General features: G+C 38.3%; 1 protein-coding gene across 8 annotated transcripts in view; it reads left to right on the top strand.

Moving 5' to 3' along the window:
* tcf4 (transcription factor 4) overlaps positions 1 to 27,910 on the top strand; it is a 279,930-nt gene that overhangs the window by 93,223 nt on the left and 158,797 nt on the right. For all 8 annotated transcript variants that reach the window (XM_088071478.1, XM_088071481.1, XM_088071476.1 and 5 more), the window contains one exon: positions 23,409 to 23,467. In XM_088071478.1, the coding sequence (XP_087927604.1) occupies positions 23,409 to 23,467 (59 nt within the window). The remainder of the gene's footprint in view (positions 1 to 23,408; positions 23,468 to 27,910) is intronic.

The following is a 27,910-nucleotide window of genomic DNA, read 5'->3' as shown; positions in this document are numbered from 1 at the left end:
AGGAAGGTGTTCTTGTTTGGGCAAAAAACTTTGCGTCAGCTCAGCTCTTGTTTTGCAGTAGCTGCATTTCTAGATTCTCAGCCTGGTTTTGTTTTCAAGGCTTTAAAAAAATGCCACTCAGTGTCAAATATGGACCCATGATGCACCTTTTTGTGTCTGTATGAGACCAACTTCGATATAAACTCATCTGACGTTGAATAAGGAGCGAGAAAGTCAGCTCAGGTGGACAAAACTTTAGCAGCATTTATGAGATGTCTGCAGGTCGTAGTGTCCGAGTTGGGAAGTCGTTCTTTCAACTCTGTTGTGCTCGTAAGCTTTGAGGTCGTAGAGTGAGAAGAACATGGAAGATACTAAGAAAGTGGGCTGCGTTTTAATGCTAAAAGCGTAAAAACACGAGATTGATAGCTGTTCTCAGTTCATTTAGATATATAATTTTATTTTTGATATCTCTTATATGTCATATTTTTGTGTTTAATCTCACTCTACATGGACAGCAGTTAACATTCATAACATATTACATTTTACACACGATCAAAAATTGATATTTAACACATGAATTAATGAAAAAGTTTCTTATCATTGACCAAACTTTGAGTTTCGCCCGACATGTTTATGAATTTATGACGTCAAGTCGGCGAAATGATGGTGTTTTCACTGTTAGTGCACTCGCCTGGTTGCTTTATAGTTAAACGTTTGCTTGCTTGCTGCAGCTAATGGATGCATAAAGGTGCACAAAATGTGCATATGCTAAAAGTAAATGATAGCTGCCAGGAACAATATAACAAACAGTCAATTGTTGACACTATTTTCATGTTTTCCCACATTTCCGCTGCCCTGAAACGTCACGCAAACATCACAACTCAGCAACTCGGGTATAATCGAAATGTCTGTTTTCCACTTGTGATTACGACTTTGGTGGTGCGTTCATGTTCTCGTAACTCGTAAAAACAGTAAATGCAGTATTTCCGGGACGCACATGAAGGTAGCATTTGACCCAAGACCCAGAAAAACTGAGTTTTTACAAAATGCATGCCTCCTAGAATTTTTTTTCCCCAGGATGTCTGAAATTTGCTTGACTATTTCTTTTTCATAGTTGTTTTTGTTCTCTTTCTGTCACTAACTGAGGGAGACGGGTGCAAGCAGCTCTCTTTGGCATTGTGTGCATGATGTTTTATTTTTGTTCAGGCTGAAATCTTTAATTTTTCAAGCAGCAGGACTTACACATGCTGCAGAGTGCCAAAAAAATGTTGCACAACAATAGAGGGAAAAAAAGATAGAAAAATGTAATAAATCGTGAAAATTACAGGAGAATTGTGAATTAGAGAGCAATGAAAAACAAAATTGAGAGGGTTGGCAAGTAAAGCTGTGCCACTTCTCTTTTTAATTAGCTAAAAAAATATTTAAATGTAAATGCCAGAAATGTGGGTTTTGGGACCATTTTATTTTTTTGAGATATTGCTCAAAAAATACCCATCGGTGTTAACGTGAAAACTTTTTTTCCGTTTGGCTGCTTATAATTACAGTCTGAGTGAAAGATGGACAGAAAATAATTCAGGTGCAGGCTGGTTGAGTTGATCAGCTCTGTTTACATTTTTTTGTGATTGTATTCAGCGTTTTATTCTGAAAAAGCTGATTTTGTTTGTCATTTTTGGCCTTTAAACAGGCAATGACGTCATTCTTATAGTTTTTCTTTGCCTTTCAGCAGGCGGTACTAAATTATTTCACTGTTGTTTTTGAGTGTTTGAGCTCGCGAGAGCTGTTTGTTACACATTTCGCCTAATGGAGCCAGCGGCATAGGTCTTGTAGTTATTACATCTGATATGGATATTAACTTTATTTATTCCTAATCTGTTAAAGACAGCAGGTGACTGTCATCTCTGAGTTCTTACGTAGGCGCTCAGATCTCTCCTCCCTCCTCCGTCCCCGTCTTTTCTCCCGCTGTCCGTCTATTTCCACCCTCCGCCGCTTCCCCTCGCCGTGTGATGTCAGGTGGGGTCTGCCCTGCTGTGATGGAGCCGCGCTGATCACCGGCTCCTGAACAGCGTGTGGGAGCAGATATGTCATTATTCTGCAGCCAGGTGGTCGTGCTGAAATCACACAGAGCACATCAATGATGTGACGCACCTCCGAGATCTGCAGCTATACCTCATATTACAGCCGTCCAGGTGTTCAAACGCAGCGACATTTGTCTAAATACTGGTATTAAGTTGGGAGTCGGGGTGGAGGACGGGGAGGAAGAGGTCTGCCATCGGTGGCATGAGACAGAGAATTGAGGAGGAGGAGGAAAATATGGAGGATAAAAAGTCATATTAAGGCGGTGAAGTCAAACTATTGGTTGCTGTTCTTACTTTTTTTTTATTTCTTTAAAACCTGGTAGGACATTAGTTTTCCTGTGCTGCATTCAGGTGCCTTTTACAAGCTATTTAAACCTTTAAAACTTGAGCAAATTGGTTCGATTTCTCTTTAAAAACACGGGGAAAAAGGCAAGGAGCAACTTGGTAAGAAATATCCTGCAAATTGCAAGAAATAGGTGAAAAGTTATGAAGAAAATGACCTTAAAATTTGTTTTTAAAAGTGGGAGAATTATTAAAAAATTATCATATAGAATTATCCTAATTATCCTAAAAAATGTTGAGAAAACTATGTTTATAATCAGTATTGTTATATATTATAAAAAATACGTATATATTTTCTTTTCTTTTATTTCTTTTTTTTGTTTTCTTTCTTTTTTTTTTTTTAGTCATTTTTAATTATTTTCTTGTAAATCTTCACAAATTACTTACTATTTTTTGGGGGCCATGTGTCTCCTGTTACCTTCTCCCCGCGTTTTGAAAGAAATCAGGTCAGGTTTCTTGGAGCTAAATTATCGGATGTTGGTTCTGCCCTACTATCTCCAATTTTGGCTTAATGGTTCAACACCGCTGTCCCTCAATTTTGGGTGTGTACCTTTTATACAGAACGCCGAGGTGGAATAATGGTGCAACAAGTGTAAAAGGGGTTTGTGTCTTTACTCTCCCCAGTCATATTGAGGAAGAAACAAAATGGACCTAACATAAAATGATTTCTAGTTCAATAAAAAAGAGAATAAAACTAAATGTGAGTCCAAATGGAAGAAACAAAAGATGAATTAAAGCGATGAAAAGGAAAAAAAATATATCAAAGGGTGAGAAAAGAGTGGAGGAGGAGAAATGATCGGAGACAGACAGCCGTGACAGTGACAGTAGAAAATCAGTGTGATTCTGAACCACAGGATCCTTTGACCTTTAACCCCTCCAGTCTGACAGCACCTGACCCATCATCCATCTCTCCGGGGTCGCCCTCCTCCTCCTCCCCCTCCTCCTCCCCCCACTGAGACGGAGACACAGAGGTTGAACGAGGCAGAAAAACAGTTTCTGCTTCAATCAGAATCACTGAATGTGATCAAGACTCTTACAGGTTTCTTACCTCTTCGGTGAAAAGGTGCGACCGTATCTGGAAACCAGTTTTTGTTCATATATCACCTGAGAAATCCTAAAATAGAAGCCCTGTATGACTCCAGAGAATAACCAGTTTTGTTCTGCATGATCTGCATGTAAGTCCAAACGGATATGCAAACTTTCCGTGTATTTATTTTGTCATGCACATTTTTGCAGGTCTGTGAATGCAGCGCAGGTGGAGCTCTTCATGAGTTATTTTTTCCTCAGCAGCAGTTTGCACTTTTAGACCCTGTGAAATACACAGTCAAGTTTCACGTTTCATGCACTTAATGTTCTGCAGCTCCGTGTGTGCCCAGAGTGCACGCTGTGCTCCAAGATTGTGGTGCAATGATAAACCAAACTGTATATATATATATATGTATATATATTCCAATAGTGCTTCTAATGAAGCTTCATAAAATGAAATTAAGATGTGGCAGTAAATGTTTTAATGGTGACGGGTCACAAAAAATTTACGTGTAGGAAACCCTGCTGTAAGCTGAAAAGCCATGTAAATATAAAGTAATAAAAAAATGATTTTACTTAATAAAATTAAGAAACCCATTGCCTTGAAAAATGTCAGTAAATGTAACTATTAATCTTAAATGTATGTGTACTTTATATCTAATTGTTAAGTTTACTTAAAATTTTGTTAGATTTCTAAGTTGTTGCAACATAAAACCAACAACATGTCGTCAGATTAGTTCTTCTAAGTTTTATTAACTTAAGTAAACCAGATTTACTGAGCTATATATCTGCCTTTTTGCTGGTTGCAAACTAGTCGGTCATATTTATATATTCTTAGTCAAAAATGAAATAAATGCAGCTAAATGTCAAGTAAACTTACCACTTATATATAAAGTAAACACAGATTAAGATTTATAGTTACGTTTACTTTCCTTTTTCAAGGCAGTCGATTATTTAAGTGACATCAACTCGTCAGATTTTACAGTTCATTCATGGCATGTCGAAGACTCCTAAAAGCCTTTAAGTAAAGGGAGAGAAAACGAACATGAAAGGGTTAAGAAAGCTGTATCTATAATTCACATGAAGAAGGGCGATATTATATTTGAGAGGTAGGTGTGAGAGTGTCTCCCTGCAGAAGGTCAGGAGACACATACATCTTTTTCTGTACCATAAAAATGAGTCATGCTGGTGTTCAGCATTCACTCAGTTTCCCGGCCTGTTCCCGTGTGACACATGAAAACCTTGCGAGCTCGAGCGCCGCGTCTTTATTTAGTCAGCCAGTGTCAGTGAACAACAGTGTGCCGCGTGGCTCTCTCTGCTCATTGTGCCTCACTTTAATACTTCCATATTGTGCTGCTAATTCAGAATTTCACACCTTTTCTCTCGTTGCTACCTCTCTCTTTGTCTCAGTGCGTCGTTCGCCTTCCGTCTCAACCCCGAAGACAAGAGGAAACGTGTTAAATCCACCTCTAAGAACCTTTTTAATTCAACATTAGCAGTCGTCATCTGTCTGCTGAACAATGCCCAAACACAATTTACAGCTACACGCAGCCATCCCGCCTTTGTTTACTCTGCAGCTAAATATTGTTCCATCAATAATGGACTCCAAACACAGAATCAGGCTTTTAGTTTTAGGTAATCCTGAATGTTTTACAGGAGATTTTTTTTGCTGTGTTTTATTGTCTTGGGAGCATAATTGGAGTATGCTGTTTCCTTCATTTGTTTTAGGTTTTAGGAGGAACATGGGCTCAGTGCCTCATGGATGTAACTCCAGATGCTATTGTGTCCGAGGTTTTTGTGGAAGTGTTGCCCGAAATCCTCAAGACAAAGGCAGCAGATATGGTAGGAAAAAATATAAACCCTGGAAAGAATCAAATCCCCCCAAAATTCTCATTCGGCGACACTTATGAAAGGAGGACGGGGGGTTAAACTGGAACAAGGTGATGTCCAAAAACGAAAAAAAAACAACACGTCAACGCGGCAGTCTACCTCAACCTCCTGCAGTGTTTCAGGTGCCATGTTTTCTGCTCCCCCAACACCCCTCCCATCAGATCAGAGCGAAATAAAGACATTGATAAATTCACGGATGGGTGTGAATGTTGCCAAATCGAGTCAGACCCCGACCAAAGTAAACGCCGTGCCACGGAGCGAGAAAAGAGAAGGAGAAAAGAGGAGGGGGAGAGAAGATTTGGGGCTCTAATGCCAGCCTTATGCGTCTTTTAGTCGTTTCCGCCGTCGGGGCTTGGCACCGGCACGGCGCTGTCAGCCAGCCAACAAAAATCTGCAGTGCCTGCCGCATTTCAGCAGCCCTGTTTTGTCTGAGACCAACACACACACACACACACCAAAAAAAAAACCACGGCGACACACTCGCGGGATACACACTCTGTGCTCCAAATCGGCGACGTTTTTTTCCCGAAACCGAAGCTTCGTGAAAGAAAAATTGAAGTCACATAAAATTCAAATCAAAGGAAGAAATGGGTTTTCCTTTTGATCAAAAACACCTTGAACAAGATTTTTTTGGCCTTTTTTTTTGTTTTTGCAGTGCCACAAACACACCACGCTGCTTTGGAATATTGATTTGAAATATACTTTTGCTGCTGTTTGGAGGGTTTGGTGATGTTGCCCTGTTTTTCGCCTCGTTGTTGTTTGTCTGTTGATTCGAGGATGGGGGAGGGGTTGAGGAGTGTGTTGGGGTTGGGGGGTTTGGATAATGAAGGCTGTTTGGTAACGAGGAAGGGGGGGTCCATTTTTGGGTCTCAAACACATGAAGAGGGGACGAGTGTCATGGCTGCTGCTGGATTTTAACTCATCTTCTTCACAACCTCACAAACGTACCAACTTATGTTTCTGACGCGTGCATGAAGAGTGTTTCTTTTTTTTATTGTTTAGAAAAATATGCAAATACTATAAAAAATAGCGAGCATCACTGAACAACACTGAATAAATATTTTCCCTTTCAATGGCCAAGCAAGTTTTAGATTCTCTCAAAGACTCACTGCCAAACTTAAAATTAACATCAGTTCCTAAAAAGTCGACATTTTGGAGATAAATCTGTGTCCCAGAGCCAGATTGCACACTAATAACATACAGTATATCAAGTCAACTTTATTTATATAGCACATTTCATACAATGTAAGCTCAATGTGCTTAATGTAAAAATATAAACAATAGAAAAAATAATGCATATTTAAATACATATACAGAGAATGAGAGAAAAAAATGTTTCACTGTACTTTTAAAACAATAGAAAATGTCTTGTTATTGGAGTTACTATACAAAATAATCAACAGCTATGAGTAGACGGCTGTGTGCTCTTCTTATGGTGATTTTGGTCAATTTAAATAAAGCTGACTTGACTTCAGTCAAACTGCAGCTTTGCCAATTTAATGTCTCAGATCAGGAGATTTTTTGCAGAAACATTACGTTTTGTTTGCTGTGCATGTTTTGGATGAAAATATCAATCGGCTGTGCAGACAAACATTAAACGGATGTTGCTGTGTGCATCACTTTGTTACATTTAACTTCTACTTACCACTTATTTAGGCCCAGTGTGCACTAGGCCTGAAATGTCCATAATGGAAAGAAAACAGGTTGTATCATGTATAAAGGGTGTAACACAAAACTGTTATCTATATTTGTAATGTCTAACATTTGTATAGTGGGGCCCACACCAGAGAAAATGTTAAGAAATCAATGAAGAAATCAAAATGTCTTCATTTTCTGTGTTAATTAGTTTTCCACAACCATTTAGTTAAACTAAAGTAAATAATGCTGTAAATAACAATGACTGATTTAAATTTTTAATTTAAAAAAGTAGATCTAACCTAAGTCTAAAAAACTTGAAAAAGTAGATCACACTAAGCCAAAAAAGGAAAAAAAAGCAGATCTAAACTAAGTAAAAAATGGAAAAGAGGTAGATGTAAATTAAGTATAAAAAATTAAGAAAAAGATCTACATAAAGATCCAAACTAAGTAAAAAACAAGTAGATCTAAAATAAGTCTTAAATATAGAATTGGTAGATCTAAACTAGGTCAAAAAAGTTAAAAAGAGGTAGACGTAAACTAAGTTAAAAAAACATTGAGAAAAAAGCAGACAAACAAAATAAATAACAATAAAAGGAAAAAGGCAGATCTAAAATCAGTCTTAAATGTGGAAAAAAAGATCTAAACTAAGTCTAAGAAATGGAGAAAAAGTAGATCTAAATTCAGTCTAACTAAATGTGAGTCAATGGTAGAAATTAATTGTGGAAAATACAACATACGAACTGTTGTATGAGGATACGTTGTTAAAATACAAGTCCGAATGGCAGTGAGGTGTTTTGCACGGCTTTATTTAAAATCTGCAGGTTGTGTTTATAATGGGAGGAGGTCATGAAGTTGGTCTAAGGTGTCTTTGAAGAGAAATAAATAGAAAACGTTGACTCGTGCATGCACCTTTGAAACGCTCCCTAACTTCAGCTCGGCTGTCTCTCTCCTGTTAACTCTTTCAGTTCTGATCATGAGGTAAAAATCACACCTGCGGAGCATCAGTCGAACTTAATGCAGCACAACAAATCTGAACTAATATCACTGCGAAGCTTCTGATTCTTGCTTTTTACTGTAAATCCAGATGTGTGACGTAACAGTTATTACTGATGGCAAAAAGCCAGAGTTTTTAGGAACTGATCTGTAAATGAGTAAGTCATGTTTGTTACGTACGGAAGTTGTCGGTAAGTGACAAGTTGGAGATTTTGGAGACATTTTAAGGTTAATTTTGTCATTTTTCCACACCTCAGACTTGGACAAAGCATGAAATCTGGAATTTGAGCACAGTTGGTGTGTACACTCAGCTAAATTCGCTTTTGGAGGAAAACAATGTAGGTGAGATTGAAATCAAACGCTAAATTTGATGTTTTATTGTTTGTCAGATGTTGAGGGAATCAGCTGTGTAACATTTTTGGGCAGATGCTGTTTTTGGTTTCTGGGAGAAGAAACAAACTCTTTGTTGGGTTTTATCGAGTTTGTGAATGAGTTCGGGTTCGTTTGTAGCCCACAAGTGTTGGTTTACCATTAAAACTGGGCATTTTTAGGCTTGTTTTTGTTTAACTATACGAATCAACAGCAGCACTTTTCTATTACAAGACAATATCACAATACAAAGAATGTGTCATCTGTTTTTTCAGATATCATAAAAAATAAATGAATAAAATAAAATTAAATGAAATACATAAAAAAATAAGTTACAAAATAATATATTACCAGTATTCTTGCAAAAAAATAAAAAAATTAACAGATCTACAGTTTATGTTAATAAAATGTCTCTCAGCTAATCCAAATGTTTCATATGTAAATAATCACCTTAATCTTTGTATATTTCTTGGAAAAAAATAGAGAAAACTAGATTTATATAAACCAAACCAAAACAGTTTCTTGAAGATCAAATAACCAGATGTCCTGTTTGTTTCCAATTTATTTTCAATCATTTTACTTAATTAGAAACATTGAGATGTTAATTGAAGAAATTTTAAACTTAAAATAAATTATAAAAGAGAATTAAAATAATTTGAAGTTCCTTTTTCACGGGATAAAATGAATCCACGACAGCCTCCGGTGAAGAGAATCAGACTTATAAAAGTAAAAATAAATGTAAAAAAAAAAAAAAAAGAAACAAAACCAAATCGGTGCTGTGGTCCAATCAGCAGTCTGATCTGCTCTGATATGGCTGAAGGTAGAAGCCGACAGATGTGAGCTGGATGCGGCGTCTCTCGAGTCGTTCTCGTCGCTCGTATACGTTCATCTGTTGTTTGATGTATTCACTCGCTCCAGTGCCAAGAAATCAATGCCTGCTGGGATTGAAGGACGGGGGGCGGCGGTGGTGTGTGTGTGTGTGTGTGTGTGTGTGTGTGTGTGTGAGGGGGGGTGTCTGTTAGACGACAGTTACTCATCGACCATCGTCTGTTAAATTAATGTTGATCCCAAAAAAATGTTACGCTTTACACAGGAAGACAACGCCATGAATAAATATATAGATTATTTCAAATTCAGCGCTGGCGGGAGTGTTTCAGAGTGTCTGTTAGAGTGTGTGTGTGTGTGTGTGTGTGTGTGTGTGTGTGTGTGTGTGTGTGTGTGTGTGTGTGTGTGTGTGTGTGTGTGAGAGTGTGTGTGTGTGTGTCGGTACCTCTCAGACTTTGTAGAAACTTCTGGACCGGTGCCCAGCGGTGTCATGGAAACGCTTGAATCGCTCAGAATGATTCATGTCTGCACAGTCCAACCCCCCACCACACACACACACACACACACACACACACACACACACACACGCACAGCGTGCAGGAAGAGGGAGTTTAACCCTTCTCTCCATCCTCCTTCCCCTCCCCTCCTCTTTTCTCTTCTCTCTCCTCTCTTTCTTTGCCCTCGTCATCTCGCCATCCTCGTCAAATCGCACTATTAGTCACATAGTTTATTAAAATGGACTCATTATATGGATGTCAGAGGAGATCACGTCTTCTGAGTGTTTCCTTTCAGGCGGAGAAAGACTCGACATGACTCTCTGAAAGAGCGAGTCTAGACGTCGACTCCCAGAACAACTCCATCGGGTCGCTTTTTTTTTTTCTCCCCTCCTGATGAATAAAAATCAGTGAGTGATAGATGTCAAAAGTGATGGACAAAATCCATCAGAGGTCAAAATGTCAACACTAACTGAACATCTCCATATTGTCTTATTCTTCATGTTCTGAATCAGAAGTAAACAAACACAAAATAATAAATAAGTAAATATAAGAACCATACTGTAAAGAATAAGAATATATATATATATATATATATGAATCAGATTTTAAATGAAATGGAAGCAATCAAAAGGACAAATTGACTGACGTTGATGTCAACATCTGAAGCCACCTCATCCCTTTATTTCTTCGGCGTGGTGAATCTGAGGAAAATTATTAATAAAATGTAAAAAATGTATTTAAAAAAGTTTTTTCAGGATGAACTACTAGATGCCAAAGTGAGGCAGTAAATCTAGCAAAAATAAATAAAATAAATAGGTGATGATGATAATAATAATAATAATAATTTTAAAAAATATAGATAGATTTTATTTGTAATGCTCTTTACATTTGGAACATATCTCAAAGTGCTACAAGATGAAAGCATTAGAATAAAAAAGCAGATAAAAACTAAAAAAATAAAGGCAAAGGCATAATAAAATGAGAGAATAAATAAATCCTCCTCTCCTCCTTTGTTTTGTTTCCTCCTCTCCTCTCCTCTCCTCCCCTCGTCTCCTCTCCTCCCCTCTTCTCCTCTCCTCTCTCCTCCTCTCCCTCTCCTCTCCTCTCCTCTCCTCTCCTCTCTCCTCTCCTCTCCTCTCTCCTCTCCTCCTCTCTCCTCCTCTCTCCTCTCCTCTCCTCTCTCCTCTCCTCTCTCCTCTCCTCCTCCTCTCCTCTCCTCTCCTCTCCTCTCCTCTCTCCTCTCCTCTCTCCTCCCCTCCTCTCGTTAATGGTTTGCTGCAGTTAATGAAACTTTATGAAACTAATTAAGATGAACGTTAACATTGAAGAAGTAATTAATGAAGAAGCGCTCTCCCTCACACTTTATTGATCAGAAAATATTGGGATGAATTGATCTTCAGTGCGACTCATAAATAAGACTCTGTCTTATAATATCTTTTCGGTTGTTTGTTTTGTCGGGATGAAGACGTTGCTCGGTCAAAAAAACAAAAAAGTTCTGTTTTAATTACACTCAGCATTAAATTTAGACCGAAATGGTGAAATGGTGTTGGAGCTAATACATTTTAATTTTTAAACACATAACTTGCTACATTTGCACCAAGCGTCCACACGACTCTGGCATTCTGAACTCATAAACTGGAGGCTTTAAATATGCGGCCTGATTTAAGCAGATAAAACTAAAATTAAAAGTACATGTGTAGGCAGATAAGACGCTGATAAATGAAATAATGTCACATAAAACAGGCTGAAAGCCGATAAAAGAACAAACTCTTGAATATAAAACAGGTAAAAGTGCAAAGAATATGATGTGATTAAAGCAGTAACGTATCAAAACTAAAACAGGACAAGTTTAAAATGCAACGGTAATAAGTTAAGAATATAAAACCATATAAAACCTGTCTGGACGTGCAAACTGAGACTTTTTAAAGTGATGACACTCAGGTTTGCTTTCTGATTGGGTCTTCATATTCATGACGTCACACCAGAACATGATAGCTTTGTCTACATACATGATGTGATGTCATCTGTGTTATGTGGGTGACATCGTCTCTTTCCCGTTGCCATGGCTTCCTCTGGCGATTGATAATACTCTGCTCTGATATGACGTTGTCTTTGCAACAACTCCCTATCTACTGATGTGTAACTTTCAGTGACAGTACCACTTTATTGTTGGTCCAAGCAAATAAAATCTCTGGTCTTTGTGGTGGCCGCGTACCCTCTCGCAAATATTGCGTTTCGTAGTTGTTTTTGAGTCTGATGAAAGTTTTTGGGAAGTCAAAGTTGAGACAGTACGCCATGTTGAGTCAGTCTTGGTAAAAACTGTTTGTTTATGCCACCCAGGGTTGCGCAGTGTGTTGATATTATATCGATATTGTAAAAAAACAATAATTAATGATAAAATGTTGCAATATCAATATTGAGGAATTCAATTTTAAAAAATGGTGATATTAAAATTCCTCATCGCCCAGCCCAAATGTCAGGCATGCAGATGCCTGTAATGTCAAAAAGATGCAAAACAGACTCAATAAGTGATTTACTGGCTGCAAAGCTCGGGGTAATTTTTCAGCTAGGGACCAGATCCAAAATGAAACCGGCTGGCACAAACCATCCGAACGTAGCCCTATCATAAACTAAAATATAAAGTAAGAATGAGAATCAGCGCTGCAAAAAGAAAAGGGAAAAAACTGAAATAAAATGCTTATGTTGCAACAGTGTAAAGTCACCGAAAAAAAATCTGTAAAAAAAACTACTACAACACTAACACTGCAGGCCTGAGAGTGGTTCTGGGCTTCGAGGAGGCAGACATGACCAGAATACAAAGTGGTGTTGCTTTGTGGGCTTCTGTTGTGTAGGCGAGTCCAACAAAATCCACTATTTATACACACACAGTAAGTGTGTCTCTGGTTTTGGATCATGCGTTATGAGTGTTTGCTCTCTCCGGTTTCGTATCGTGCTGTGTTTCGTGTGCTGGCCTTGTTCTGTGAAACACGCGCGGGTGAAAACCACCAAAGGAAAAGGTGAAATAATAGCGATGACCTTTAAAACCTGACGCTGTGACATCGTGTAAAGCGAAGGGATCGAGGAGCGGCCCGTTTGTGGGGAGCGAGAAGCTGATGAGACAGACAGACTTTCAGTTTCGGAGGCTGGCCTTCGTCCAAACGCAGAGACACACAGAGAGGGTTCTGCCGCTTGTAAATCGCCCAAACTCAATGTGGTTTTTTTTGTTTCTACTGTGTGGTTTTTGGACCAATTCAGGGTCATGTACAGGTGGAAAAAAAGGCAAAAGAAGAGTTCACAGGGTCGATATGTGCCTGTGTGTGTGTTTCTTCATACTAAACAGGAATTTAACAGCTTCAAATGGACAGAAATAAGCATATAGTGTTAAATTTGGGGCATTTTTTTGCTGTGTATGAAGCTGCAAAACCTGGCTGGTGATGGCACATTTCTAATCAACCCATGACATTTTTATGTGCTCCAGAATAAATTTAAATTCCAGTTCATACCAGCTAAAAATGTTCAAATATGAACTATGTTTTGGTGTGGACACAGCTCTTATGGCATCTTGTGATCTTGGGAAGGTCAGCATCTCATTTTCTGTCAAATCCAACAGATTTTAGTTTCTATCTTGAAAATAGGGGTCGTTTTTGTTCAGGATTACTTTAGGATCAAGATTTAGGACTGGGTTAATAAGAGCGAGTTTGGTTTTGGGCCTGTGATAATAGCTAACAGTCGAGCAGAGCGTCCTGGATTCTGTTAGCTCTCAGCTTGTAATGGAGCTTATTTGTGTTTCCTCTCTGTCTCTCGGCGTTGTGGATTAGCAGGGATTTGGTCCTCCTGGCTCACCGACTTCTCTATGGGCTGTATACAGCAGAGTGGGCTGACCTCCCCTCCTCCACCTTTTGTACCTCTGCAGCCAGCACACTCTAATGAGTGGCGGTTTGTCTGCGGGTCCTCCTCACAGCCAGTGAGCCTGTTTATGTCCGACATCCGGGAAAAAAATGTCCCTGCGGGGTTCCTCGGAGAAATGTGGAGGTTGGCGGAAGTAGAGTTGAGATTAGAAACCTTTGTTCAAAGGAGTTTTTTGAGGTTTAAGACACTCTATTGTTTGTTGGTGGGTTATTTTGGGGGCTTTGTTGCCTTTGTGTGTCAGCTGATAGTTGAGATTAAAGGAAAGATGCATGTATGGTTACATATAGCACCTATTTCTTTTATTAGTATTTTGATTGATGTGTCAAAAATAGGTGGTTTTTGTCTCACTAAGAATCCAAATCTTGAAACACTTCAGCTAAAGATGAAGTGAAATGATGAAGGAAATCCTGAAAATCCTTATTTTACAAGCTATAATTAGCTGTAATTTGGCATTTTTTTCTCTGAAAATGAGTCTTAAATTCCCATCTTTGCATCTTTTCAGTAATGTTACATGCAATCGCCTCATCTAAAATTTGCTTTGTCAGTGATCTGAATACCTTAAGAAGTCACTTGCCCTTGGAAAAGCTTGCACAAAGGGTGTGTCAAGAGCAGACGACTGTTTGAAGGTTAGAGATTGGCAGATTCTCGGCCAAACAGTTTGTAAAGAAACATGAGTAAAGTGAGAGGAGTTTGCATTTTCCCCGTGTTATCATGGGTTTTCTCCAGGTTTTCCAGCTTCCTTAAGCAGTGCAAAGACATGCAGGTTGGGATGAATGTTGCTTCTGAGTTGCCTGTAGGTGTGAATGGCTGCCTGTCTCTATGTGGTCGTGTACGTCTATAGCCGCGTTGATACCGAACACTTTCAGTATGACGTCCTTAAAAACAGTTCATAACCTGTGCGGACATTTACCCAAAGCCGAGATCGGTTAGGTGTTTCTAGCGCAGACACTCTTAAACAGAGTCAAAAAGGCACTTCATTATTAAGTTGTATATTTTTTACTATTTAAAAATTCTGTTGAGTATTTTCATTCGCCGTTATTTTTGTTTTGAGTTCTTGGCTTTTGTATCTCCTGGGTTTCCGTAGCTCTTCCCCTCCGTCCCTCACAGTGGTTTTCTGCATTGCTGAGGGTAAGTTGTGTGGAAAAACGCCCCTGCATGGATTATTTATGTTGAAAATCGAGTCATTTAAGATGTAAGATCTTGCTCTACATTGTTTACTGTAGTTAACATGACATTACCCTGCGGTTTTGTGCTTTTCTGGACAGTAAAATATGAGTTTTGATGATGTCTTCTTGTAACATTTTGGGCGCTTTGGGCAATTTATGTGTCATTTTTGTCTTCTGTAGACAGAATTAAACGCTGGAGACCAGTCCTTGTGTCGGCCTCCTTCTGCGCCGTTACCGTTACACATGCTCGTTGTTCCTCACTGCTCCTTCAAGCTCTCAGTGTATTTTCTATTCACTGGCGATGCAAAGGAACATTTGCACCTTCTTGATTGTCCAGGTTGCACACCAACCTTTTTAGAACAAAAAAGAGCAGGTTTTTGTCCCAGTCAATGGAATATTTAAAAATAGCCAGTTGGTTTATTGAGATCTTGTAGAGCGAGAGTGACGATTCTCTTTTCAGCGGACTCTTGGTGTTTCTAGCTCCAACTTTTAGTTCCAAAACTGCGTGCTACACCTCAAAAGAGAGGTGATGACAAGACAGGATTGAGTGATACAGTTGTATCGGTACCATCCACACGTTTTGACAATGGAAATGCAAAAATATCTGTTTGAACGTGGAATAGACGAAGCTGAATTGAACCAGACTGCTTTTTAAGTGACAGCCCTGTGGTAGTCTTGCAGCCTCTTGCAGATTTCGTCTGGAACAGATCCCTAAATCGTATAAGCAGTAACAGAAAGTGGATGGATCATTGTGTTAGGTTTCTAGAGACTATCAGAAATCACAAAACTACTACGAAGCTGTTTTTCTAATAAGCCTCCAGAGGTTTAGGAACCCCTGTTGTTTCGTGGTTCGAGATGCTTTCATGAAGCCGGTTTTCTAAGAATTTCTTTTCACCAATTTGTGGAGGTTTATCAAATGTTCCTGAAAGATTTCTCCGAGTTGTAGGACCTTTAAAAGTAGGATTGTCTGGAAATGTTCTGAGGATTCAGAGCACCTGCTTATGTGTTTGTTTTCTAAACCCTGTCATGAGTTCCTAGAAGTACTGCCAAATCAAATCAACCTTATTGAAAACAGATGCGCCAAAAGATCTTCTGAGAAACAAGGTTCATTAGTTTTTAATGGAGTGTTTGCACAAAGAGCACACCAGAGCCGTTGTTTATATCTTTGAGGTTGGCAGACACAACACCACCAAGTTCTTTAACAATCCACAAAAGTTAAGGTTTCAAGTACAGTGGTTTTACAGAGGATGAAGAGCACTGTATTTTGGATTTTATCATCATCAAACCATTCTTTGTTCAGGGAAAATTAAGCTCTAACACAGCAATGCCCTAAATTAACATTGATAAGAAAAAATTAATGTGATGAATCCAATAAAAACATATCAGCAATGGCTGTCAGAAGTTATTAAAAGCAATAAAAATGGTTAAAAGGGATGAAAAAGTTAAGTAGCAAACAAATCGGCCATTAGTGGAAAAAAAAGCATAACTACAACAGAAAAATACAGTAAAATATTAATTATAAAAATATGAATAATGATCATGGCTATGAATTAACCAAAGCAGGAGCACAGTACAGTACCCATGTTATCTAGCAAACACTTAAAATGATGGACTGATGCATACCTTTCTAATTTCTATCAAATTTTCTAAAAAGTACTTTAGTTTTTTTGACAGGACTTAGTAAAGACTGTTTTCTATTACCTCAGAATCATCAACAATTTCTCGAATTTATTTCAAGGTTTGAAATCATTTTCAGTCAGCTTTTTTAAGATGTTCTTTGATGGCCTTGATTAGAGTTACGCGAAGTATCACCGAATTGAATCAGTGTTTCTGAGAACAGGTTTATCAGTGACCCTTCTGAGGTTGTTGAGGGTCCTCGAAGGATCTGTAGGGTTCGTTAGTCTTTTTATGAAGCGGTTGCACAAAAAATTTCTCGATTACCTGAAACAAATTGTTCTTTAGTCTGGTGAGAATCATTCACTGTTGTAGAAAATGTCCAGAAATTATTGCAAAAGTGTTTTTCAGCAACCCTTATGTGAATAAAGGACCCCTTTCATTTTGGTGTTCCTTGGAGCATTTTTATGGCTTTGGATGATTCATGAGTAGTTTTATGAGCACTTCCAAATGTCAGAAGGTTCCTGGATGCACAGTCATGGTCATCCTGTTATACAAGGGTTTTGCTTTAAGCTGAGGTTCTTGAACGTCCCCTCTGTGGTGCTTTAAAACCTTGAAATAGATAATCCTAGAAGTTCTGTCAGATCAACTGGCACATTTTAAAAAGGGCTTTGCTGAAGAGCCGTTTGAGGTTGACGACGTGCTTTAAGTGCGTTTTGGAAATAAGGTTCTGCACAAGCCGAAGCAACCACAAAAGGGTTCATAGAAGCGCTTTTATTTTGGAGAGTAGGGAGGTTGACAGGGAAACAGAGCAGAGGCGAGAAGAGAGGAGGTTCTGCTGGGATTCGATCCAAAGTCGTCTGATAGCATCAGAGAACATTGTGTATGAAGCAGACCGAGGAATAAAAAATTACACTGCCGTAGTAATGTGGTTTGTCAGCTGGACTGCCAAGTGTATTTTGTGATTGTAAATTTATTTAAATTTTTCTGGAGGGACTTTGACGCTGCTCAGGTTTTTTGCTGCATACTTTTTTTGTGTGTGTGTGTTCTTATGCGTTAAATGGGCGCAAATCTACGGCAAAGATCATAATACGGTGGGTTATCTAATGTAAATTAAAACAAAACGAAGATAATTTGGTGAAAAAAAAGTCAATTATGATATCGTAGGAGAAAAAAGAAGAAGAAATCTAACACCATAGCTGTCAGAAATGGTGAAATATCAGCTTTAAAGAAATCCTACATTTTGAAAGAAAAGAAAGATTTAATTTACTATTTTTTTCTATTAAACTCTCCCTTTTTCTGTCTTTAATCAAACCACAGTGTTGTGTCCCGCTGTGTGTGTGTGTGTGTGTCCATTGACGGTGTACTGTGACAGGGTGTGTGATCTTGTGGCTGACCCTTCACATCCTGCGCTGCTCCGTCCCTGCCTGCCTCTTTTTTTTTTCTCTCTCTCTCTCTCTTTTTTAATGCAGCTCTCTCTTTAACGACCAAATTAAAATACCAGGGATTTTTGTTTGTGTGTGTAATACATGAGCTCAGCCTGCGGACATGGTGGAGGTGAAAAGGTCGCAGTGTTTGGACAAAAGTAAAGAACTCGTTGTCTACATTTGTTAGATCCTCAATTTAGTTTTTTTGTAGTATTTGTAGCTTCTGCATGTGTATTTTTTTATCCTAATTAATTCAGATAAATATTTTTAAACATTAAACAATCGCATCATCATCATCAAATGAAAAACACTTATGGTTTCTTTTTCTTTTTTTTTCTTAAGCAATAAAATTCTGTTTTTTGTTGTTTAATTTTTAGGGCTACACCAATGTAATTACATATTACAAATATATTTGTAGAAAAATCTGTTAAACAGTAAATGATCAGAAAGCACACACATATTTATACATCCTTTGCAGGTGCTGATTCGCAATAATATACACAAAACCCTTTTTTTTTTCTTTTTTAATTTGCACATATACAACAAAATTTCGACTACAGCTGATGTACCTCAGTAAAGGTCAGAGTGGGAATGCACGCTGTCAGTGAAACACATAATTAAAAATTAAAAGGTTTTAGATGTGAGGACTTTATATTTAGTTGCTGAGGACTACTTTGTTTTAATTATTATTATTATTATTATTATTATGATCTTTGCCTTATCTTGTCTTTTGGATTTTTGCAGTGTGTTTTTGGAGTGTTTTCTTTTGAAAGAGCATAAAGCAGCTGGTGCTGATTTATCCGCTGACACATTTTTAAAAAATCAGAAAAATAATAAAATATATAGAGACGTAGGTGTGTGTGTGTGCCCAAAATCCATATCCATAATGTATATATAAATTTATAAAGGGAGACAAAACTCCTGCCAGTGTTGGCCCTCCTCCACCCTAAGGTCCTGTTTCTACGACGACACGAGGGAGTGATCACTGAATGTGATCGCTGTAATAAAGTTATTTTTGTCAGCACTGAAGTGGAGAGCTCTCTTACATATCCAAAATTCCTCATCTTGTCAGGGCTAACAGCATTGGCCTCTGCTGCTCTTTTTTATATTATTCTGTTAAAAATTGTCTTTTAATTTCTGTCAGTTTCACTTTCTTGTTATTAACTATATTAGAGAAAATACCTTGAATGAATGAATAAATGAACGGAAGAAAGAAGTAATAACTTAGGTCTAAAGTTGCTCGTGCTGCTGATTTTTTTTTTTGCCCTTAATTCATTAATTAACAGTAGAAATTAAATAACTCTAAGTGAATTAATGGCAAACCATATAATTTTGTGTTCTTTATTTTCCCCAAAACATAAATACCATGTTAATAATAACCGATATTAACTGATCATATCAATGATATGCATCTCTGAACAATTCTGTACTGCTTCCTTTAAACATGAGTTTATTTTTCTTTTTGGTACAACATTTTATAATGAGCAAATTTAATTTGTGTAGCCAGATTTCTAAAATATCTACTGCTTAAAAATTATTTATTAAAAACAAAAATCAATTGTTTTTAAATGGTTGTAGTTGTAAGAATTATAGAATAATTCATCTTGATTGATTAATATTTCCATCATTTTTTTCAAGCATCTATATTTAATGTATAAAGAGTAAAACTGTCTATATTAACGGTGTAATGGTTGAAATCTTGTTGAATTTGTTGCAGTATTTTGCAGAGGTGCAATGTTAAATCTAAATGGATGTGTGTGTGTGTGTGTGTGTGTGTGTGTGTGTGTGTGTGTGTGTGTGTGTGTGTGTGCGCGTGCGCGCGCACGCGTGTGCGTGTGTGCGTGCATGCGGTCCTGAATTTGTATTTTTAAATTCAAGTTATTCTGTGTGTGGATGTATTTATGTACCATGCACAAGTAGATTTTCATGTGTGTGCCTGTGTGTGTATACGGGGCTATATATACAGTATGTACGCTTCTTGTGCACATTTGCACGTGTGTGTGTCCGTGTGTGTATGTTTGTGTGTGTGTGTGTGCATCTGTGTCAGTGATTTCCAGTACTTTCTGTGTGTGTGTGTTGTGGTGTGTGTGGGAGTCTTTGTATATGTGCCAAACCGGTCCAGCTGGCATCAGTCTTAGCTGAAGCCGAGGCCGCTGTATCGGTCACACACAAACACACACACTCACTCACACACACACACACAGCCGACCACATTCCCATTCTGTACGCCTGTAATTATCAACCTCTTCTGCATCGACTACCATGTTGGCGTGTATTCAGCGCTGGTCTATACACGCCTGATTCAAACCCTTCACCACGTACACGCTTCATTTTCCTCCACACACGCTCGCTACAAAACCCCTCCATTTCATCTTGTACGGCTGCACCGACCGCAGAATGTAATTACACACTAACCGTGGTTTGATATTTAGACTGGCTGAAGATTTAAGGTTTTATCCAAAAAGAAGGTCTGTGTGGTAAAAATAGTCTCAAAGTGGCCCCGCAGCTCGGAGGAGAGGAAAGCCTGTTCAGAAGCTGGAGAGGAAATTAGCTTTGTTGTCTACGCGCTGCGGCGGTCGGTGCATTTTCTAAATTCATCAGACACCTTTTTCACAGCCAGACACGCTGGGTTTGTGTATTAAAATGATGGTCGCTTACCTGCCAAAGAGACTTCACCTTCCTGTCGTGTACTGATCAATCCTTGGACTGGATTTGAAGAGCTCTGATGTCTGATTTCAATCAAACACATGTTTAAACACGTCGGGCCAAAGAAAGATTCTATAAAGAACAGGTGAGGACGTCTGCGCTCTCGTCTCATGTCCATGAAATGTGTCTCAGATGAAGGTTGAGGTTTGAAACACCACCACATTATGAAGGGCAGAGCTCCAAAAAGAGGACAGCCTGATACAAAAGCAGTTTACATTCGTGGCCTACGCACAATCAAAGAAAACCAAAAGAAAACACTTAATTCAAGAGATCAATTTTTCATTCTTGACCCACAAAATCAACCAAACTAATAGAGGAAACTACAAAAAAAGACGAAAACTATGCACTTGTTGCCAGGCAGGTTTTACATAATGAAAGTGTTGTTTGGGCATTGATAAGCGGTGGCTCATGCTTATTTTCGGCTCATAAAATCTCCATGGTACGCACTCCAAACTGGAACAAGTCACATGATCAAAAATTGGACACTTACCATACTGACTCCGGAAATAATGTGAAAATCACCACAAACTCCGCAGGTGCACAAATGGCGAAATTGCACAGCCTCTGCACTCCTTGGACGCTCTCCAAAACTAAAGTTGATACTCCAAAGAAGTAGAATTTTATTGTAATTGCTTGATGGTTGTTTTTTGGCCACAAGGTTTCTTAGAGCTGCTGCATACGGAGCCATTTTTGCTCCCTCAGTCTCATTTTCAATGTAGACGCACAAAAGGCCTCAAAAGCGATGCTGATGCCGCATGTGAGTGCTCTGAAGTGTCTGGTTTTTAAAGGCAGCAGCTCCACGCTGACAGTGTTTCTGACAGAGCCGCCACAAATACATGAATGAGTGGGAAACCTTAACAGATCAGATTTTTTTTCTTTCAACAATGCTCTGGTTAAAGTTTGGTTGTATTTGGACACACACTCGGTTAGATTATACTTTGTCTTACCTGCTCAATCGTCACTGAAAATGCATCGATGTTTTGCATATAAATCACCAAATTTGTTGGTTGTTGGTCTCAAACTGTGGTCTGTCGCTTTGAACCTGCCTTGCCAAGGTGTCAAGTCATCCACCATCCCCCCACCTCCCGATGTCAAAGTCAGCTCACGTATATGTAATCTTAATGTGTAATGTATCCCTGGTTTGCAGAAAATGCCCAAATTTTCTTCCAGTGACAATCCATCACAATCGATAGATGGGAAAATGACAGTGTCATAAACGCCTTCGATAAGTCGGTGAAAATTATGTGGTTCTTCAGTGGTGTTGGTTGCCTAGCAAGTACAAAGATGAGTCTCCACAAACCGACACAGGAGATAAAGAGGAAAGAGCAGAACGAGGCGTCAGAAGATGTCGAACACTGACGCAGACGTGACAGAGATGTCTTCACGTGACGAGGGACGTTCTGCCATAAAGACTTTTATAACAGCAACAGTGATGAGTGACCTGAGACAGATTGTGTCTCGGTTTCTAGATGTTTCTAAATGCCACCTGAAAACGCGTCTCATGTTTAGGTTATTTTGTCTGAACTTTCAGAGAAACTAAATCTGCACCTTAAAGAAAGTGGAGAGAGAACGTTTCGGGTTTTCCATGCATTGCAGGCCTGTGCTCCCAGAGCACAACACACACACACACACACGCATGCACGCACACACATACACACACACGCACACACACGCACACACATACACACACACACTGTAAAGACTCTGATCATGAAAACTGGCTTTGGCTGCTTACGACTGAAAGCCTTTTCTGTGTTTCCTAAACAAAGTTCAAATGAATGATCCTCTGAATGAATTAAAGAGAGGAAGACAAATACACTTTTGAAATGTGTTTTTTTCCTGTTGGGTAAACAAATGCATCAAAATATTTTTTATCAGTACATCCAATTGTTTTGGGAGTAAATGTGTTCATTAAGCAATGATCAAACAATCAATTTTAACAGTTTATTTCACGTAATAATCTGAAGAATAATGCTTTTATTATTGGGAAAATTGTAGGCTTATTTTTAAAGAAATTAGTGAGTAAGTGAATAAATGAATGATTAAATAAAAATCAGTTAACTTGAATAGTGTTGTAAACTTAGCTTCAAATACTCAGTTTGGTTAAGTGAATAATAATAATATTCACATAATTCAGGTGATATATTTTCATTTTTTCCATCAACAGTGCATGAATTTAGATGAATATTGGATGTCAGTGTGGTTGAGTAAAAAATGAATCAGTCAATCAATCAATAAATGGATGAATGGACTGACAAATGAATAAATAATCCCTCAGTTCATACTAAATCTTATGCTGTATGTGGAAAAGAACGTGATTTGAAATGAATGAATGAATGATGACTCTGCTTTATGAACGAGTGAATGATACATGTCTGTATATTTATGGTCTGCTATCGCTGACTTTGCAACATTTGCACATTTAGCAGTACATGAGTGGATGAAACTCTTTTCCACTCAAATTAACCTTAAGACGTTTTCTATAGAAACCTACAGAAAAAAAGCAAATTGGCTAAATTTCTTTCAAAAACATGGGCAGAAGGCTATGAGCATCTTAAGAAAAAAAACCCAAAAATTAAAAAAAAAAAGAAATGACCAGAAAAAAGTGCTTTAAAAATAGAAGTAATTATGTAAAATAATTCTAAATATATAATTATGGTAATTAAAAACTATACTTTTGGACATTTTTTCAAAATAACTTTCCAAATCTTTTAATTTCTTGCAATTTTTCACCAGTTCTTGCCAAGTTGATCATTGTCTTTTTCCATGTTTTCAAAAGAAACCAAACCAATTTGCTTCAGGCTTTGAATGTTTAAATACTTAAATACTGCACAAGAAAAGTGATGTTGATGTGGTTTTCAGTGTGTTTTCAGTAAAGATTTGGATCTGTCCATGTTGAGATGACTCCCTCTGCTAACTGCCCTCGTTTCTTTTCTTTTCGTCCTCCTGCAGGTAAAACAGAGAGGAGTTCGTACTCGTACGGCAGAGAGTCCAACCCACACTGCCACCAGGTCAGTCCCACTGTCTGCGTCTCCTTTCATAAAGCAGAGTGTCGCTCAGCTGTAGTGCTTTGTTTGTGAGGAGGGAGGGGGAGGAGGGATTCAAGCACCTGACTCTTCATCCTTCACGCTGAATCCTTGTGTACAGGTGAACACCAGAAATCAGGTTCAGGTAGCAGAGCAATACCGCCTGCTGAATAAGAGCGAGAGAGCTGACATCCAAATATGAAGCATCAAGGAGAGACCTGAAGTGCACTAAGGTCTCTGCTGCATTTCTTCAACATGTATCGAGGCTTATCTAGTTTTTATTGTCTGAAGAAGCATGCAGCTTGTTAGCTAAAGTTGAAAGCAGAACGTGTCAGAGCAGAGCAGACTGAACTATTGCTGCTGATAGACACCCGCTGGTTATTGAAGGTCATTGAAAGTTATTGGCGACGACACATGTAACCTTGAAACTACGCTGAAAGATAAATAGGAGAGTCTTTGGTGTGAGTTAAATGTATTTCCATGAGAAGCAACGAGTTTTGTCAGAGGAGGGATTTGACTCAGCTTCTTCCCTTTGATTAGGGAGCGCTCTTTTTGGAAATGTAAACAAAGTTTTTGCTCAGAGATATGTTAATAACTCCTCCAACTGTAAAGAACAATATAACTTTCACAGAAAGCAGAAGAGAGAATAGAGAGTATCTTTTGACACATAAGTCATTATTTATAACTTTAAACTTATCTATACTATATCACAATATCATATTTTTAAATACGTTACTCATTCGGGCCCGAGCACGAACCATGCAACGACCCTCTAGGAATGCAAGGAAGTTATTATTTTTCTTCCCAATGAATCGCATTTTTGGAGGCCTAAACATGCCCAAAAAATTATGAAAAGTGGAACACTTGTCAGGCCTGGCAAAAAATTTCAGATTTTGGTGGTTTAGGAAACCGGCGTGGAAAAATAGCTCTGCAGCGCCCCCTAATGTGTAGCCCCAATGCCCAGTTTAACCTACATTTACGAAAATCAGTACACTTATGTGTCATGCCCAGACACATAAAAAAGCCTCTTGGACCCACCCAAAAAACCTGACAGGAGGTCGGCCACTTTGAATTTTGTGGAGATTTTTGGCGATTTCGGGCCTCGTACTTTTGCGAACTTGTTCTTCAGGATTAATCCGATCAACTTTAAATTGGTTGTGTCCGATCCTAACCCCTTCCTGATTAAAAGTTAAAAGCACAAAAACCTTTATGGTTTCCCATGGCGCGGAGTCCAATTTTGATGTCTCTCCATAAAACAGTAACTTTGGTGTACATTGTCCAATCTGCCTGAAACGTCGTAGGTTTGATAAGAAACCCGCCCTGAGCACATTTGTATGACAGTATTTGATATTTTGTGGTTTGTATTTATATGTCTGAAACAAGTAAAACAAAACAAAACAACTTTAGAGAGGTTAAAAAAAAGCATTTTCCAAATTCAAATGTGTCTCCTCATGTGAACTGATCATTTTTTCTTGTTATAATACTAAAAAATGTTATTTTTTTTTAACTGTTTCTTTTTCTGTAAAAAAAAGTTATAAAAAGTTTCAATTTTTTTGATGACTCATCTTGAACTCTGATCAAATAATCGTTGGCTGCTGGCTTGTAGTATCCTACTTCCACATGTAGCAGGCATGGGCAACTTTGTCTGTGTCCACATAATAAATATAATTTTGATAGCAGAAATAGCAGAAGAATATCCGGCTGCGTTGATGAGTTGTGTTTGCAGGCTGAAATACCAAAATGTGAGTGACTTAAAGTTGGTGACAGATTTTTCAACTCATTGCATATGCCTTCAGTTTCATTTGTCATTTTATCTTTTGTTAATATGAAAAAGTTGATTAATACATCGTTTAAATAGTCTTTCACTTGGTTGCAGATATTGTTGCCTGCACCTTTGTTTTTGCAGGTAGCAGCACAACAGGTGATTTAGTTATTATGTTATTATCGAGCTTCTCATGTGTCAATCATCCTCACCACTTCTAAAAACAACAGCTGTTACATGTTTTTTTTTATATTTCTATGTTTTCCAGAGAGATGCCTAACTTCACCACATATTCCCAACTTCATAAAACAAATAATTATTAATTTTAAGTTTGAGTATTATTCTTTTAAAATGAGTATTTATCTTTGACGGTGGCAACAGGTGTTGGCAGGACTTTGGTAATATCTGGGTTTTGGATTTGCTCTGTAATCTTCCCGCTCACTTCTCCTGGACCATATGCATCTATGAGAAGATGCATGTTGATAATTAAGAGAATATACAGATGTTGCTGTTTGATTCTGTCGGTGGAATATTAAACAGAGAGAGGCTTGATGTGCTCGCTGTAATCTGATGACCTCCTTCTGCTTTTTGAAATGAAAAATATCACATTGGAGCGCAGGCTGTTGGACAAGTTGACAGAGTCTGATGTTATGGATTTATTTTTCTTTTAGTCTTGAGCGTCTATTAATTAAAGCTGATCAAAGAAGTACATATCCGTGCTTATGGGAATCAAAGTTGTGCTAAAAGATGTTACAGATTATGATGAATATAGGAAGGCTGGTACATTTCCCTTTGCAAAATGAGATGTTTAGGTTTCAGATCAGGAGAATTTGATCATGCTCAATAATTCAGACATTCAGAAGTTTCTACACAACATACATCATAATAGCAGCAGAACTTTTCAGACACAATACTTAGTGTGTGAAGTGTTTCATTCATTTATTTTTGGCGGCCTGCCACCGTCAAAACATCTGCTGCCAATATTGATTTTATATTTTTGGAGCTTTACTTCTTATTAGGAGCACTGTAGGAATTTGTATAGCCTACTATTCAGATTTTCATTGCATCTCACTCCCGGAGCATAAAAACGGAGCATTACAACATCAGGTGCCGTTAAAGTCAAAGGGTCTAAAAGTTTGCATTCACTCACCTCTGTAGTAGCTCCTCCTCTCATGCATTGATCTGATCTGATCAACTCTGACTGGATCGACGGATCAGTTTTTCATGTGATTGTAGTCACTGAGAAATGAAGAAGGAATGATATTTCATTTTTCTTTGAATCTTTGACCATTACACCGTTACCTTTCAGTAAGGGATATTTTACCGGTTTCATCATATCCATCGTATGCTTCACATATTCAGCCTCTTTCTAGTGACAGTGTCTGTATTTAAATGCTAGAAACTAACTTTAAGTTAGTTGAGAAATATGAATAATATTTCAAACTGGATCCACAAGATTTTATGTTCAAATGCAATCAGCCCGTTTTTTCTTTCCCTGTCTTAGCAAGGTGCTTTGTGTTTTGGAGATGAACAGTAGTGTTTGCCAACAGGGGCGATCAAACCACACAAAATGATTGACGGTGGTCCAAATGTGGTTGCCCAGGGCAACTGGGCAACCATTACTGTCGAGCCTTGTGAATTAAGAGAAGGCAGAAAGTAGAGTGATGGAAAGTAAAGGAAGGCAAAAATCCCAGTGTGGCATTTGAAGGACTCGTAGCACTTTTCAGATGTTAAGGGTGAAAAAGACCTTCCTGCCTTTTGGTTTTGATCTTTTCTTTTCTGTTACGAGGACAGGATTCGTCCCTGACAACCTCGTCAACAAAGACACGCACACACAGGCACACACAAAGAGAGAGAGAAAGTGCATATCTACATTTGTTCAGTCCAGTTTTTTCATATATCAATCTTTCATTCATTCAGTTCATTTACTGGCAGTTTTTTTTATCAATTCTTTTGTTTGTTGTGTGGCTTAATTAATGTGTTCATACATGTGCTCACTCAAATAATCAAGTTGTTGAGTCACTTTTTTTAATTGATTAACAATAATGTGATTTATCAGGTGGTTTGTTAGTTATTTACACAAATATCAGTTTTTCCTTTACTCACTCACTCACTCACTCACTCATCCACTCACTCACTCACTCACTCACTAACTCATCCCCTCACTCACTCACTCACTCACTCATCCACTCACTCACTCACTCACTCACTAACTCATCCCCTCACTCACTCACTCACTCACTCATCCACTCACTCACTCACTCACTCACTCACTCACTCACTCACTCACTCACTCACTCACTCATCCACTCGCTCGCTCACTCACTCACTCACTCACTCACTATTTCACTAACTCACTTTTTCACTCTCTCACTCACTCATTCACTTACTTTCTCACTCACTCACTCACTATTTCACTAACTCACTTTTTCACTCACTCACTCACTCACTCACTCACTCACTCACTCATCCACTCACTCACTATTTCACTAACTCACTTTTTCACTCTCTCACTCACTCATTCACTTACTTTCTCACTCACTCGCTCACTCACTCACTCACTCATTCACTTACTTTCTCACTCACTCACTCACTCACTCACTCATTCACTCACTCACTCACTTTCTCACTCACTCACTCACTCACTCACTATTTCACTCACTCAC

The sequence above is a fragment of the Plectropomus leopardus genome, chromosome 20 (genome assembly GCF_026936395.1).
Source record: "Plectropomus leopardus strain MGB_pleo_1.0 chromosome 20, ASM2693639v1, whole genome shotgun sequence".
NCBI classification, from domain to species: domain Eukaryota; kingdom Metazoa; phylum Chordata; class Actinopteri; order Perciformes; family Serranidae; genus Plectropomus; species Plectropomus leopardus.
This window is presented reverse-complemented; position numbering and strand designations above follow the sequence as displayed.